The 14283-nt window shown below is 45.2% G+C and overlaps 1 protein-coding gene across 4 annotated transcripts in view; it reads left to right on the top strand.

The window, feature by feature from the left end:
* The window catches only part of CERS2 (ceramide synthase 2), a 145442-nt gene that overhangs the window by 123412 nt on the left and 7747 nt on the right, over positions 1–14283 (top strand). For all 4 annotated transcript variants that reach the window (XM_068253270.1, XM_068253272.1, XM_068253271.1 and 1 more), the window contains 5 exons: positions 760–810; positions 5109–5201; positions 7546–7674; positions 10858–10964; positions 14053–14206. In XM_068253270.1, the coding sequence (XP_068109371.1) occupies positions 760–810; positions 5109–5201; positions 7546–7674; positions 10858–10964; positions 14053–14206 (534 nt within the window). The remainder of the gene's footprint in view (positions 1–759; positions 811–5108; positions 5202–7545; positions 7675–10857; positions 10965–14052; positions 14207–14283) is intronic.

The raw sequence follows: 14283 nt of genomic DNA, 5'->3' as shown, positions 1-14283 counted from the left end.
TGCACTAGTCTTGGTGTTCAGAATACCCGAATACTGCAGAACACCAGACATTTTAGACACAAACAAATTTGAAAACCAACATTAGTCGGCTCAAAGAAAGAATGATGGCACTGCCCATTCTCTGGAGCAATATTTTGTAGTTTCTGTTACTTGCCTGTGTTCATTCAGCTTTCATCATTGCATCCCTGTGGGGGCAACATTACCATAGTGATCATCCATCTGCCTCTTGTCCTTCCTTACCGTAACTCATTTGGCTATTACGGAAAAAAAAGCCACGGAAAAAAGAGGCCTTATGAGGTGTCTGCTGTACGTGTTCCTCCACGACAGCCAATCTAAGGTAGACCATCATTTCCTGACAGGAAGCTCGATTGCAGAATGATTGTCCTGGGACAGCCAAGCAGACGGTCTGCTATAGCCAAGTCCTCTAGAACCTGCTTGTGCTTTTATTATATAGACACATTTAGTCTGAAGGTACATCAAATATTTATTTGTGTTTATGGGTAGGCTGGTTCAGTTATTACAGAGTATGAAATATTAATACCTGCACGGTCGGTTATCACTGGGGACGTCCCGTCTTTTTTTCTTTTGCTGGATGGTTAGAACTAGATTTGTGCCTGTAAAATATACGGTACATCTCTAAAGCGGAGTATATATTTTATATGGAATAATGTTTAATCTATAGGAAAATGATTGTTGATTGGTATAAAATGCATAGTGATTGTTGCTTTCACATGGTACTTTTTGTTATGCCTCCCACAGAAGCCGTGGTTCTATGATTACCGGCACGTGTGGACGGGTTTCCCTAAACAGGTAACTGAACTTACAGTATTTACCAAGATCAGGTTACAAGGCTTCATTTGCAACAGGAAAGCATAAATGTTGGAGTGGGAGGATAAAATATACTTAGGAACCACGATTGAAAGTTATTAGCACTGTATCCAACTTTATTTTTATCAAAAATGCTAAAAGTATTTCTGGTAAAAAACTTTTATATCGAAAAACTTCACAGATAAAAGGTCAGTCCTTCCAGGAGGAATCATACAATTTAGCAATTGTAGATAGAGGGTAGTGCCTGAAATTGTTACGCAAAGTATACACTATTCTCTGTCTGCAATTGCTAACTTGACTTCCTCCTGGAAGGATTGACCTCTTTTTATATGTCTACCACTGCCTGAGGCTTTGGGAGTCTTCGTGAGCCCGAGTGCCCCCGATGACGGCCTGCTCTGTACTGCGCATGCGCAAGCACGTTGTCTTGCACGCTTGTGCATGCGCAGTACAGTGCTGCTTGTCATCTGGCTCCCGAAGACTTCCAAAGCCTCAGGCAGTGGAGGACAGAAGCCTCATGTGGCGGGAGATTTGAACCGGGAAGGGGGGGATCCAGCGGAGGAACGATGGGACGAGCGGAGAAGCGGGAAGGCTCTATAGGACCCAGAGCCTTCCCTTTCCTTAGGTAAGTATCTGTTTTTTTTTATTTTAAATCTGGCTTCAGATTTACTTTAAACACTTCACCCCAAAGCGGTTTTTACCCTAACGGACGAGAGCGATTTTCACCTTTCAGTGCTTATCCCTTTCATTTGCCAATAGCTTAATCACTACTAATCACAATGAACTTATGTTGTTTTTTTTCACCACCAATTAGGCTTTTTGGGTTTGATATTTGTTTTCAGTAATTACTTTATTTTCAAAGGGGAAAAAACAAGGAAAAAATGAAAAAATACACGATTTCTCCAATTTCATCCCCTATAGTTTTAATATAAACCCTGCTACTGTACATAAATCCCACACATTTTATCTGCCTACTTGTTCTGGTTATCACAAAATTTTAATTATGTCCCTAGTACAAAGTATAGTGACAATATAGTATTTGGAAATAAAGATGTATTTTTTCTATGGAGTTTCTTTTTTTCCCCACTAATCTCACGTGCATGCTTGCGGGAGCATGTAGGTGCGCATGTGCACAGCGGCAGCAGCACCGTTTGACTTATAAAAACGTCCTGGAGCCGTTAAGAGGCTCTAGCAGGACGTTTTTATAAGTCTGCTTGTCATTAAAAGGACAAGAAAGTGGTTAAAAGGAAATAAATATGGCAGCCTCCGTATGCCTCTCACTTCAGTTGCCCTTTTAAATGAAGCCCTTAAACTGGAAGTAAAAAAAAATACTGTTCTATTTACCTTTACAATATACTATTCTGCCATCTTAACCACTTGCCGGCCTCTCACTACCAATTGGCGGCGGCAAGGTGGCACCCCCAGGGCCGCGTAACGCAGAGGGGTGGTGGCACCTGGGGGACTAATTAGCCAGGGATCGCGTGCATCCGCCGGCATTTGGCTCCGCCCACCCGTGACATCAACCCGCCGCCCAATTAGCTGCGCCGGTGGGTTGTTAACCCCCGATCTGCCACATAGAAAGTGTATAATACACTTTGTAATGTATACAAAGTGTATTATATGGGCTGACTCCTTCTCCCCTGGTGGTCCCAGTGATTGAGTGACCACCGGGGGGGGCAGCTACACACACACACACACACACCCTGCCCCCCCTTCCCTCTGATCGCCCACAGCACCCCTCAGACCCCCCCCCTGCCCACCCCTCAGACCCCTGTTTACACCCAATCACTCCCCTAATCACCCATCAATCACCCCCTGTCACTATCTGCTCCTGATCACCCCACCCACACCCTCAGCTCCTAACCAGACCCCCCCCCCCCCCCCCGTGTACTGTATACATCTATTCTCCCCTGTAATCACCCCCTGCCACCCATCAGATCAGACCCTAACCTGCCCCTTGCGGGCACCTGATCACCCACCCACACCCTCAGATTGCCCGCAGACCCGCCCTCAGATCACCTCCCAAGTGCATTGTTTACATCTGTTTTCCCCACTAATCACCCGTTGATCGCCCATCAATCCACCCCCTGTCACTGCTACCCATCAGATCAGACCCTAATCTGCCCCTTGCGGGCACCCAATTACCCGCCCACACCCTCAGATCGCTCTCAGACCCCCCCTAATCAACTCCCCAGTGCATTGATTGCATTTATTCCCCCTCTAATCACACCCTGAGACACCCATCAATCACCTCCTGTCACCCCCTAGCACACCTACCCATCAGATCAGGCCCTAATTTGCCCCATGTGGGCACCTGATCACTCTGCCAAACCCTCAGATCCCCCTCAGACCCCCTTCCGATCACCTCCCCAGTGCATTGATTGCATCTATTCTCCCCTCTAATCACCCCCTGAGACACCCATCAATCACCTCGTGTCACCACCTGTCACCCCCTAGCACTCCTATCCATCAGATCAGGCCAGGCCCTAATCTGCCCCCTGCGGGCTTCTGATCACCCGGCCAAACCCTCACCCGCACCACCGCGGTGACAGAATTTTTTTTTCTGATCACTGCAAAAAACACTGTACAATAACTGTGGCGCTGTAAAGATCGGTTTTGATAGGTTTTTTTTTTTTTTTTTATCAAAACTCAGTGACCACAGCTTTCTACTTCACAAGTACTCCCTATTGCTAGGTAGGTGCTCTTTTTCCTGGGAACTTGTGACAAAAAATAAAATCTTCTATGAACTCACCATACACCTAACGGAATACCTCGGGGTGTCCTCTTTCTAAAATGGGGTCACTTGTGGGGTTCCTATACTGCCCTGGCATTTTAGGGGCCCTTGCCGTACTAAAATGACCTGTGAAATCTTAAAGGTGCTCATTGGACGTTGGGCCCCTTAGTGCACCTGGACTGCAAAAGTGTCACACATGTGGTATCGCTGTACTCAGGAGAAGTAGTATAATGTGTTTGGGGGTGTATTTTTACACATACCCATGCTGGGTGGGAGAAATATCTCTGTAAATGGACAATTGTGTGTGTAAAAAAAATAAATAAATAAAAAATAAAAAAATTGTCATTTACAAAGATATTTCTCCCACCCAGCATGGGTATGTGTAAAGATACACCCCAAAACACATTATACTACTTCTCCTGAGTACAGCGATACCACATGTGTGACACTTTTGTAGCCTAGGTGCACTAAGGGGCCCAACGTCCAATGAGCACCTTTAAGATTTCACAGGTCATTTTAGGGCATTTTGTTTCTAGACTACTCCTCACGGTTTAGGGACCCTAAAATGCCAGGGCAGTATAGGAGCCCCACAAGTGACCCCATTTTAGAAAGAAGACACCTCAAGGTATTCCGTTAGGTATATGGTGAGTTCATAGATTTTATTTTTTGTTACAAGTTAGTGGAAAATGACACTGTGGGAAAAAAAATCGACTTCCACTAACTTGTGACAAAAAATAAAATCTTCTATAAACTCACCATACTCCTAACGGAATACCTTGGGGTGTCCTCTTTCTAAAATGGGGTCACTTGTGGGGTTCCTATACTGCCCTGGCATTTTAGGGGCAGTATAAGAACTTTAGTTAGTGGTAGAAGCTGAAACTTTATTTGTGCTATAGGCAGTCGGGGGAGGGGGGGGGGGGGCAGCAGGAGGGATCAGCATGCCAGGAAGTGACAGAGGTACACTGGGGCACTGGCCCCCCTGGGAATCACTGTGCCACCCCCTTCCTCATCAGTAATGTACAGTTAATGCTTTCCAGGCTCCAGCAGAGTACACTGAACAGGATATGATCTGTAAAAAATAATCCTGATTCACATCCTCTTGTCTGTAAAATACAGTACAAACTCCAGCAATGCTTAGCTACTAAGATAAGGAATCACGCATAGTGTTTCCCTCCCTCTGGCCTCTTCTACCTCCCCTTGCTTGTAGAGTCATGAGACACAGGCTAAGGGCTGGAATGATTTGTCTGTGATCCGTCCACACAGGAGCAGGTTGCTAGCAAGTGATGATTAAAGCATGCCATCAAACTAGCCAAGTCATTTGTAGGTAACTTCTCTTTAATAATCGCACCATCATTTGGACAATCTGCTCTGCTCAAAAACATCTGAGGTCTGTTTGTGATGTTTACATTTGATCCTATCATTCCTGAAGTAGTTAGCCTTAATTTTATCACCTGAGTTAGGCAAAAAAATATCCAAAGCTCATGGCGATGATTTTCCCCCCTTTAAATGCTTGAGTAATGAGACTTGGTATATGTTTGTTTTTGTGCAGACTATGCTGCCCTCACAGTACTGGTATTATATGATAGAACTCGGCTTCTACTGGTCTCTCCTCTTCAGAGTTGCCTTTGATGTTAAGAGGAAGGTAAGTGTTCTCGTTGGTGGTTTCCTGTCTACCTTCATGCTTTAATAATCAAAATTGCGGTAGTGTAAGCATTAAATGGTGGGGCATGCACTCCCAAAAATTTGAGAAACCATTATTATTTCAAAATGGTATCAAAATGTATTATTACAAAAAGGAACTAAACTTTATAAATCTAAACATTAAAAAATTAAAGAATACATGGGATGGCCACCCCGTCACAACACAACCGCATCTGTCACCACACTTCACCACAGTCACATGCCGGCATCTAGATCAAGCTACATATACAGCGAATCACAGCATCAGCCAATGCAGTTCATTAATATAAATCAATCATGGATGGATGGGGAAAGCAAGAGATCCAAGCTGCATGCGAAAGGCATGTAAACTGTTCCTCAGGCCAAGTCATAGATATTGCAGAAGAGTTCAAGCATAGCAATGTAGGCACATAGAAAGCAGTCCCTCCAGCACATGTATAGCCGTATAGCAGTTTAGGGTTAATAACCATCCATTCTGATCAGCAGCATAGTGAAGCAGTCTATGTAGTGGTGTGGCTCTGCAAAGTGCTCTGGACATATACTGCATGCATAGCTTGTCTCACCAAATCCTGTGGAGCACCTTCCATCCCCCCCCCCCCCCCCCCCCAGTGTGGCACAACCATGCTGATTCCGTTGATGTTGTACAGCAACAGAGATGCTTGTGAAGCAGTAAGGATGCGACCAGCACAAGTGTGTTGCCCAAAGGTATCCCGGTCAGTCATCCGAGGTCAGCGTGAGCGGTGGGATAACTGGTGTGGACCGTTGGCATGGGCCTCAGAGACTGGATGCGGAGGTCAGCCTCCCATGCACGAGGCAGGCAGCTACCCCGACGTTTCGCCGGCTTTCTCAAGGGGCATGGCTGCCGTGTTGTCACTCCCTAACATTTAACCTCACAACAGCCAATCGCAACACGCTGAAACACTGCCCAACCACACTGCATCATATGTGACAGCAAACGGGGAGGGAACCAAAGGTTTATGCTGGGCATACACGGGTCGATCCGGAAGCTTATTAGCCGGCGGTTCGACTCCCGCCACGTCCCCGCCGATCGAGCAGCATCATCGGACCTGCTGAATATTATCAGCTGGCCGCATCAGCTGCTCGATACACGGTACAGAAACGTACCGTGTATCCTGAACATAAGACTGCAGAGACACCCAGAGCGGTGGCAGCAACCAATACTAAAGGGAAACAATGAGGTACCAGACCCACTGAACAGGGTGCACATGAAACGTGCTACCCACGGCTGCAGCCCAACAACGTATATAAAGATATGTATATGATTGTTGGTTAGGTAACTTCAGTCCCTATGGTAAAAACACGCCGTCCAGGCAGTCCAGAGTCCCACACCCGCCCGCTGTTGTTAGTGCATTATCCGAATAGGATGAAAGAGATCAATGTAATAATAAAAAATAAAGGATGAGTGGATTTTAACAAATGCCCAAACAGTTATAACGTAAGTATTGCACCCCAAAACTGCAAACCAACGGGGGCTAAAATGGAAAATGCACACACACGTGATAGAGAAGGGAGCACATGGTTATCCAACATAGCACAAGGTTATACATGCAAACAGGGTGTAAGATGTATGATCATGTGATTTTACAGACTCCACAAATCAAGTCCAATTAGTCCATGAGAAGGGTGTCCCTCTCATGGACTGCCACAGGCTTACAATCTAAAGGGTGGGAGAGGGACATATAAGGTAGGGCTCTGGAATATGTGCTTGACTGAGATAGTATAGTAGATTGGAGGGGGGGGGGGGGGGGGGGTAGGCCATTTTAAAGAAATGGTTCTTTTTTGAGGGCTTGCTTGAAGATGTTGAAGGAAGGAGTGAGTCTGGGGGGGGGAGGAGTTCCATAGGGTGGGGGCAGCTCTTTGAAGTCTTGTAGGTGTGCATAGGAGTGAGAAATGTGTGGGCAGCCAGGCAAGGATCATTGGAGGACCGAAGGGGTTTGGCAGGTATATATCTCTGGACGAGCTCAGAAATGTAGGTTGGGCAGGTCTTGTGCACAGATTTGTAGATAAGGCATCTTATGTGTGAAATCAGCATTTTATGGAAGCTCTGTTCAAATATAGGGTAATGAATGAATCTTCAACAATTTTTCTGCTTTGCCGTTTGCTTTACACACAATATGATACAGGGAAGACTTATTCCGTTCATATCTTTGGCTGCCTGTGAGATTTGTTGGGCAGCTTCACACAGACTAGTGATGGCTTGCGGTGAATGTGGGAGAATGTGTGAGGAACCACCAGTCTTCATAAAAGTTCTCTAATGATGAGAAATTATTTCTGTTTTTTTGCAGGATTTTAAGGAGCAGATTGTTCACCATGTGGCCACGATTGTTCTTATCAGCTTCTCCTGGTGCGCAAACTACATTCGTGTCGGGACTCTGGTGCTGGTCATTCACGACGCATCTGACTTCTTCCTGGAGGTGAGCTGTTCCCTGAGGAAGTGTGACAGACTAATGAAGATGGACCATCTGCCACCAGATCGACCATTAGATTGATCTCTCTCTGATCAAATCTGGACAGAGAAGAATCTATTGCACACTGCACACTGATTTCCAATAGATTTCAGCATGAAATCTATAGGAAATCATCCTGCTGCCACCCCCCAAGTGTATATATATGTCTGCCCGTGAGAATCCTGGCCGCCTCTGTCCGGCATCGCCGCAAGTGCCAGTGTCGCATAGTATAGGTGCCCATGGTGACTCTGGGCCGCTGAGGAGGCCAGGATTTGCCCCAACGGACAGGTGAGCCATCAACACTGCCTTGGGGGGAAGGAGGGATAATGCATACATCTCCTCTTCACCCCTCCCACTGACAAGGCTGGACTTATACTTTTTTCACCCCTAGGCGAAGTATGTTGAGGTTTCCCTTCCATGTGCAGCAGCGCCCCTCCCATTCCATGTGCAGCCCCCTCCTCCATGTGTAACTCCCATGTATGCAGCCCCCTCACTTTCATGCACAGCTCCCTTGGGCATTCGCTTCCATTTTCATGTGTTGTTTCCTATTTGCATCCTTCTCCTTCAATATGTAGCAACCCCTATGTCATGTCCAGGTGCCCCCTTTGGCTGCAGCTGCCCAAGGCCTGAGTCTTTCCAGAAATCCAGCCCTGCCCACTGGAAGCCACACCATCATGCCCCACACGCCGTCCCTCCTTCTTCCCGCATAGAAACGGTGCGTTACTCTTCTACAGCAGAGTGAGGCTTCTGTATAGGATTCTGCCTCTAAATTGAGTCCCGATTCCTTTGGGTGACAACCGATGAGCAAGGTGCACACACCCTGTCCTTCCGCCAGTCCTTACTAAGCTCCCATATAACTCTGGTGTAATGTCCGTTTCACAAATCCTGTACCTGTATAGCAGAAAAAAAAGAACTAAAACATTATTATAGTAGTTATTATTATTGTAGTTTCCTGACTGTCATGCTGGTCTTTGCTTAAAACACACCTGGGCTGAGAGGGATGTGGAGGCTGCCATATTACCTTTTAAACCATGCAGATTGGCTGGCTGTCCCCCTGATCCTCTGCCTCTGGTACTTTCAGCTATAGACCCTGAACAAGCTTGATTGAAGCTTTACTGGATTTACTGCATGCTTATTTCAGGTGTGTGATGTGATTTTGTCACTACTGAAGCCAGAAAGATCAGCGGGGCTGCCAGGCAACTGTGTAAAAGGAAATAAATATGGCAGCCTCCATAGCCCTCTCACTTCAGCTGTCCTGGCAGTGGTTGGATCTGCACATCTGCATCAGACATTAGAGCACCTTATTTCCTTTGGGTCAGTGATAATCTTCAATAGTTGAGTCATAAAAGCAAACTGAGGCCCAGTGCACACCGAGCGGTTTTTGGAGCGTTCCGCCGGCCGCATCCGCCTCTAAAAACGCTTGTCTAATGTATTGCAATGGGATGGTGCACACCGGCGGTTTGCGGTTTTTGCCAAGCCGCAAACGCGCCTCCTGCTGCGCGTTTGCGGTTTTCGGAAGCGTTTCGTCCTTAATGTAAAGTATAGGAAAAACGCAAACCGCTCTGAAAAACGCTAGTTCAGAGCGGTTTGCCAGGCATTTTTGTTACAGTAGCTGTTCAGTAACAGCTTTTACTGTAACAATATGTGTAATCTGCTACACAAAAACGCACCCAAAACCGCTAGGTATGTTTAGAAAACCTCTCTAAACATACCTAGAATCGCTCTGAAATCAGCTCCCAAAACCGCTAGCGTATTGCGGATCTGCTAGCGGTTTTGGTGTGCACTGGGCCTCAATGGAGAGAAATACTGATTAAGTAAAATGATGCTCATTTTGTATACTGTCGGTCTCTGACTAGTGAGGATCAATGGTAGGCAAATATTTCCAAGTTTATGCAAATGTATGTAAATTTTTATTCAAATATATGCAGCTTGAAAATGGACCAATTAAGTCCGACCCAAGTTTAAATTGATAGGTCCATTTTCAAGCTGAATATATTTGCATACATATTTACATAAATTTGCATATCATTGATCATCACTAGTCCGTGTCCGTACAAAAAAGTGAGCATCAGCACACCAGACAGGTAGAATTTTACCTAAAGGGGCACTATGGCGAAAAATTGTAAAATGTAAAATATGTGCAAACATACAAATAAGCAGTACATTTTTTTTTTCCAGAGTAAAATGAGCCATAAATTACTTTTTTCCTAGGTAGCTGTCACTTACAGTAGGTAGTAGAAATCTGACAGAAGTGACAGGTTTTGGACTAGCCCATCTCTTCATAGGGGATTCTCAGAGATGTATTTATTTTCAAAAGCACTTAGTGAATGGCAGTTGCTCTCTCCAACTGCCAAAAAACTGTAGCGAGCAGGGAGGCTGGCCTGCATCATTGTTTAAATCCTTTTTTAGGGAATATCTTTATTAAGAGTAAAAGCCTTGCTGAGACATTCCTATGAAGAGATGGACTAGTCCAAAACCCGTCACTTCTGTCAGATTTGTACTACCTACTGTAAGTGACTGCAACATTGGAGAAAAGTAATTTTAGTCTCATTTTACTTGAAAAAACGTACTTCTTATTTGTTTAAGTTTGCGCACATTTTAAATTTTACAATTTTTTTGCGCCATAGTGCCCCTTTTAAAGTGGACCTGAACTCAGAACTTCCTCTCTGCTCTAAAAGATACACAACAGCATAATAACCTTTACAGAAAAACATTTTTGTTACAGCCGATACAAATCCTAAGATAAATCTGCACTGTTTCTACTTCCTGATTCATGGAAGCAGACATATTGTTAACATCCAGTGCTTTTAAATGGGCTTATCTGCCATCTCTGCCATAGCAGTCATGTGACACAGAGGAGAGATTAAATTACAACTAGTGATTAGACACAAATGAGGGGGGTTTAGACAGGCTAAACTCTCTAAATACATACAGGGTGATTGTTATGTTTTCCTTGTGTCCTGTGCAAGAGTTCAGGTCCACTTTAATCAGTATTTAACTCCATTTCAGTTTGCTTTTCTGTCTCAACTATTGAGGTAAAGTCCACAGCCTGCTACCAGCTTATAATAGTCAGATGCCCACTCAGAGGGTGATCTGTCAGGGATGCCTCACTATTCATGCACTCCTGGTAACTATTCTTTGTCTTTGCAGTCTGCCAAGATGTTCAACTACGCCGGCTGGCAGGAGACCTGCAACAACATATTTGTGGTGTTTGCTGTTGTCTTCATTGTCACTAGAATTATCATCTTCCCTTTCTGGTAAATAAAGACGCCCTTCACATGCGTTCCTGGAACATGATTTACCTGCCGACTTTCTGACGAGCTCCCTAGAAAAGTTTCACTTGATGCAATCTACCCTGATTTTAGGTTTAGGAGTGATCGCTGTACAGACACGATGCCTTACTCTATACCAACCAGCCTGTTCTGTTCTATCAAGAAGGGATGGGAGAGAAAAAATAAAGAGGCCCCACGGCAGTAACTTTCATACAGTGTTAATTTTATGGAGTTTGGAATTGGACCAATAAAAATCATCAGCTACTGCAGCTTGAAATTATTAGCCTATCATTGACCGTCTGTGCTCATAGCTGTAAAGTGCACCTGAGATTTATACTTACCTGGGGCTTCTTCCAGCTTCATGTGGTGTGCAGGCTACCTTGCCATCCTCTCCAGCTGCTCTGTTCTCCTGTTATCACCTCCGCTAATCTGGCTAGTTGTGCTGTTCTGCACATGCGTAGCCCCTTCGTGCTCACGAGCCTGGGATGGCGCGCGGCAGGAAGAGCGTGACTGAAAAGCTTAGCGAAGGTGATAACGGGACAGCATAGCTGCCGGAGAAGACGTTGAGGACCGACCGACCTCATGGGGGTTGGAGGAAGACCCAGGCAGGTATAAATGTGGCCCTATTCAAAGCCTCAGATTTCCTTTCAAGGAATACTGTAGGGGGGTTGGGGGAAAATGAGTTGAACTTACCCGGGGCTTCTAATGGTCCCCCGCAGACATCCTGTGCCCGCGCAGCCACTCACCAATGCTCCGGCCCCGCCTCCGGTTCACTTCTGAAATTTCAGACTTTAAAATCTGAAAACCACTGCGCCTGCATTGCCATGTCCTCGCTTCCGCTGATGTCACCAGGAGTGTATAGCACAAGCCCAGTATGGTCTGTGCCTGCGCAGTACTCTCCTGGTGACATCAGCGGGAGCGAGGACACAGCAATGCAGACGCAGTGGTTTTCAGACTTTAGGTTGCTTTCCCACCAGGACGTTGCGTTTTAGGGGACGTTATAGGTCGCATAACATGCCCCTAACGCAATGCCTGGTGGTGTTGGAGCAGGACGCTACCTAGAGCTGCGTTATGCAGCTCTTGGTGCGCCTTTTTTGTGCTCTGGGATGCGGAGACCACGTGATCCGCATCACGTGGTCCCGCCAGCCAATCGCCGCACAGAGCGGCCGCTCCTGGAAAGTAAACACTGCACGTCACAGTGCAGTGAATAGTAATTGGCCATGTGGCTGGCCGCGGAGGAGGAGGGGAGACCTCCTCCTCCAACAAACAGTCTAACGCGGCTTAGCCGCATATAATGCACAGCATGCAGCACTTTAAGTTGACGTCCAGCGTTACAATGTAACGCAACGTGGGCACTGTGAACAACCCATTTAGTTTTCATTGCTGTGAGTTAGGCTGCGTTACAGGCTGCACTAACGTGCGCCTGTAACGTCTTATTGTGAAAGCAGCCTTAAGGTCTGAAAAGCTTTGTTTGCTTGCAAGCCAGTGATGCATCTGTTCAACCCTGCAATGTCCTTAGCACCCCCTCCCACCCCCTAAGACTGCTAACCCATGACTGATGATCTATCTAATCAATGACTCCCAGGCCTCACCACTGGTAACTGTCAACCCCGCAACTATAGTTATTGAACAATTCTACAGTGCTTTATGATACACATATACAATTAATACCACATGCCCCAATTAATATCCCTTCATAGCAGAAAATGAAGCTGCAGTCTTTCAGGATGGATACGCTCTGAATATGCTGATGACACAGAATGCAATCAATTTGTTCTAATTGAATACATTTTTCTTGTTTGCTGAGCTGGAGTCATTTCTGACACCCGCCCTCCTCAGTCATCTCTAATCTCCTCCATAAAGTGGGCTGCATTATAAAGCAGACCACCTATATGAGAATCCTCTGGTGGAAGCAGCCCCTTTCCAGACTTGTGCCGTGACTCAGTGGGTTCCGGGTCACTGCTGTGGTGGACGAGTTGGGCCCATTTCACACTGTGTAGAGCAGGCGGTTGTGCGTTTACGAATCAGTGCTGATCCCTTTCACGATCAACCATAACACAGCACTGCGTTTTGACAAAACCACATGCAGCCGTCTGTTACAGTAATCTACTGCTGTGCAGCGCATAACTGAGAACGTCACACTGTAAAGTCTTAGCACTTCTGATAACCTTGCACACGGCACATTATGGGTGTCGCTCAAATCCGCATAGCGTATAGTGTGAATGAGGCCAGAGAGAATGGCCAATTCAATCAGCGTCCTCTCAACTTTTGTTGTGGGCTTTAACCACTTCCCTACCCTGGTTGTTTTCAAAGTTCAGCTCAGCTCTGATTACTTTGGCAAGAACTTTATCAATAGTTATCACAACTAAATATTGTTGTTGTTTTTTCGGGACAAATTAGGCTTTTTGTTTTTAACGATTATTTTTAAAATGCATAGAAAATAAGGTAAATTAAGGAGAAAAGTGAAAAAATGCACAATTTATCCACTTTCATACATTAGAACTTTAAATAAACGAAAGTGTAAAAAAAAGTGTAAAATAAACATTCCAGAAGACAGATGTAACAACTGATACACGTATACAATCTGTTACAAATACATTATGAACACAAATGAACTGTTTAATATAAACAGTTCTATTGTACATTAAACCTGCACATTTTATTTGTCTATCTCAGACAAATAAAATGTGCAGGTTTAATGTACAATAGAACTGTTTATATTAAACAGTTCATTTGTGTTCATAATGTATTTGTAACAGATTGTATACGTGTATCAGTTGTTACATCTGTCTTCTGGAATGTTTATTTTACACTTTTTTTTACTCATTAGCCCTGCCATTGAATTCCCTGGGGGGGGGGGGGGGGGGGAGAGGAGGAGAGAGGGGTTGGCTGTCCTTCCTTTTCAACTCTATAAAGGTTTTTTTTTTTTTGTTTTTTTTTAATCAGCTCTTATCAGCTCTTATCTAGGATTTTGTAAGGAGTAAAGTGCAGTGATGTATTTTCATACCGTGGGGAAGGAAGTGGTTAATGGAATACATGCCATGAGAGTAACAGCAGACTTCTTCCTTTGCAGGATTTTGCACTGTACCTGGGTGTACCCGTGTGAGGTCTACCCCCCTTTCTTTGGGTACTATTTCTTTAATGGCATGCTCTGGGTACTGCAGTGTCTGCATATCTTCTGGGCTTACACCATCGTCCGAATGGCCCACAAGTTCCTTACAGGCAAGGTAATATAAATCTCTGTATATTTGTCCCTTGATTAATTACTCCATGCACTGCTGCTTAGTTGAAATCCTTATATTGT

Source organism: Hyperolius riggenbachi, chromosome 9 (assembly GCF_040937935.1).
Source record: "Hyperolius riggenbachi isolate aHypRig1 chromosome 9, aHypRig1.pri, whole genome shotgun sequence".
Lineage (NCBI taxonomy): Eukaryota > Metazoa > Chordata > Amphibia > Anura > Hyperoliidae > Hyperolius > Hyperolius riggenbachi.
This window is presented reverse-complemented; position numbering and strand designations above follow the sequence as displayed.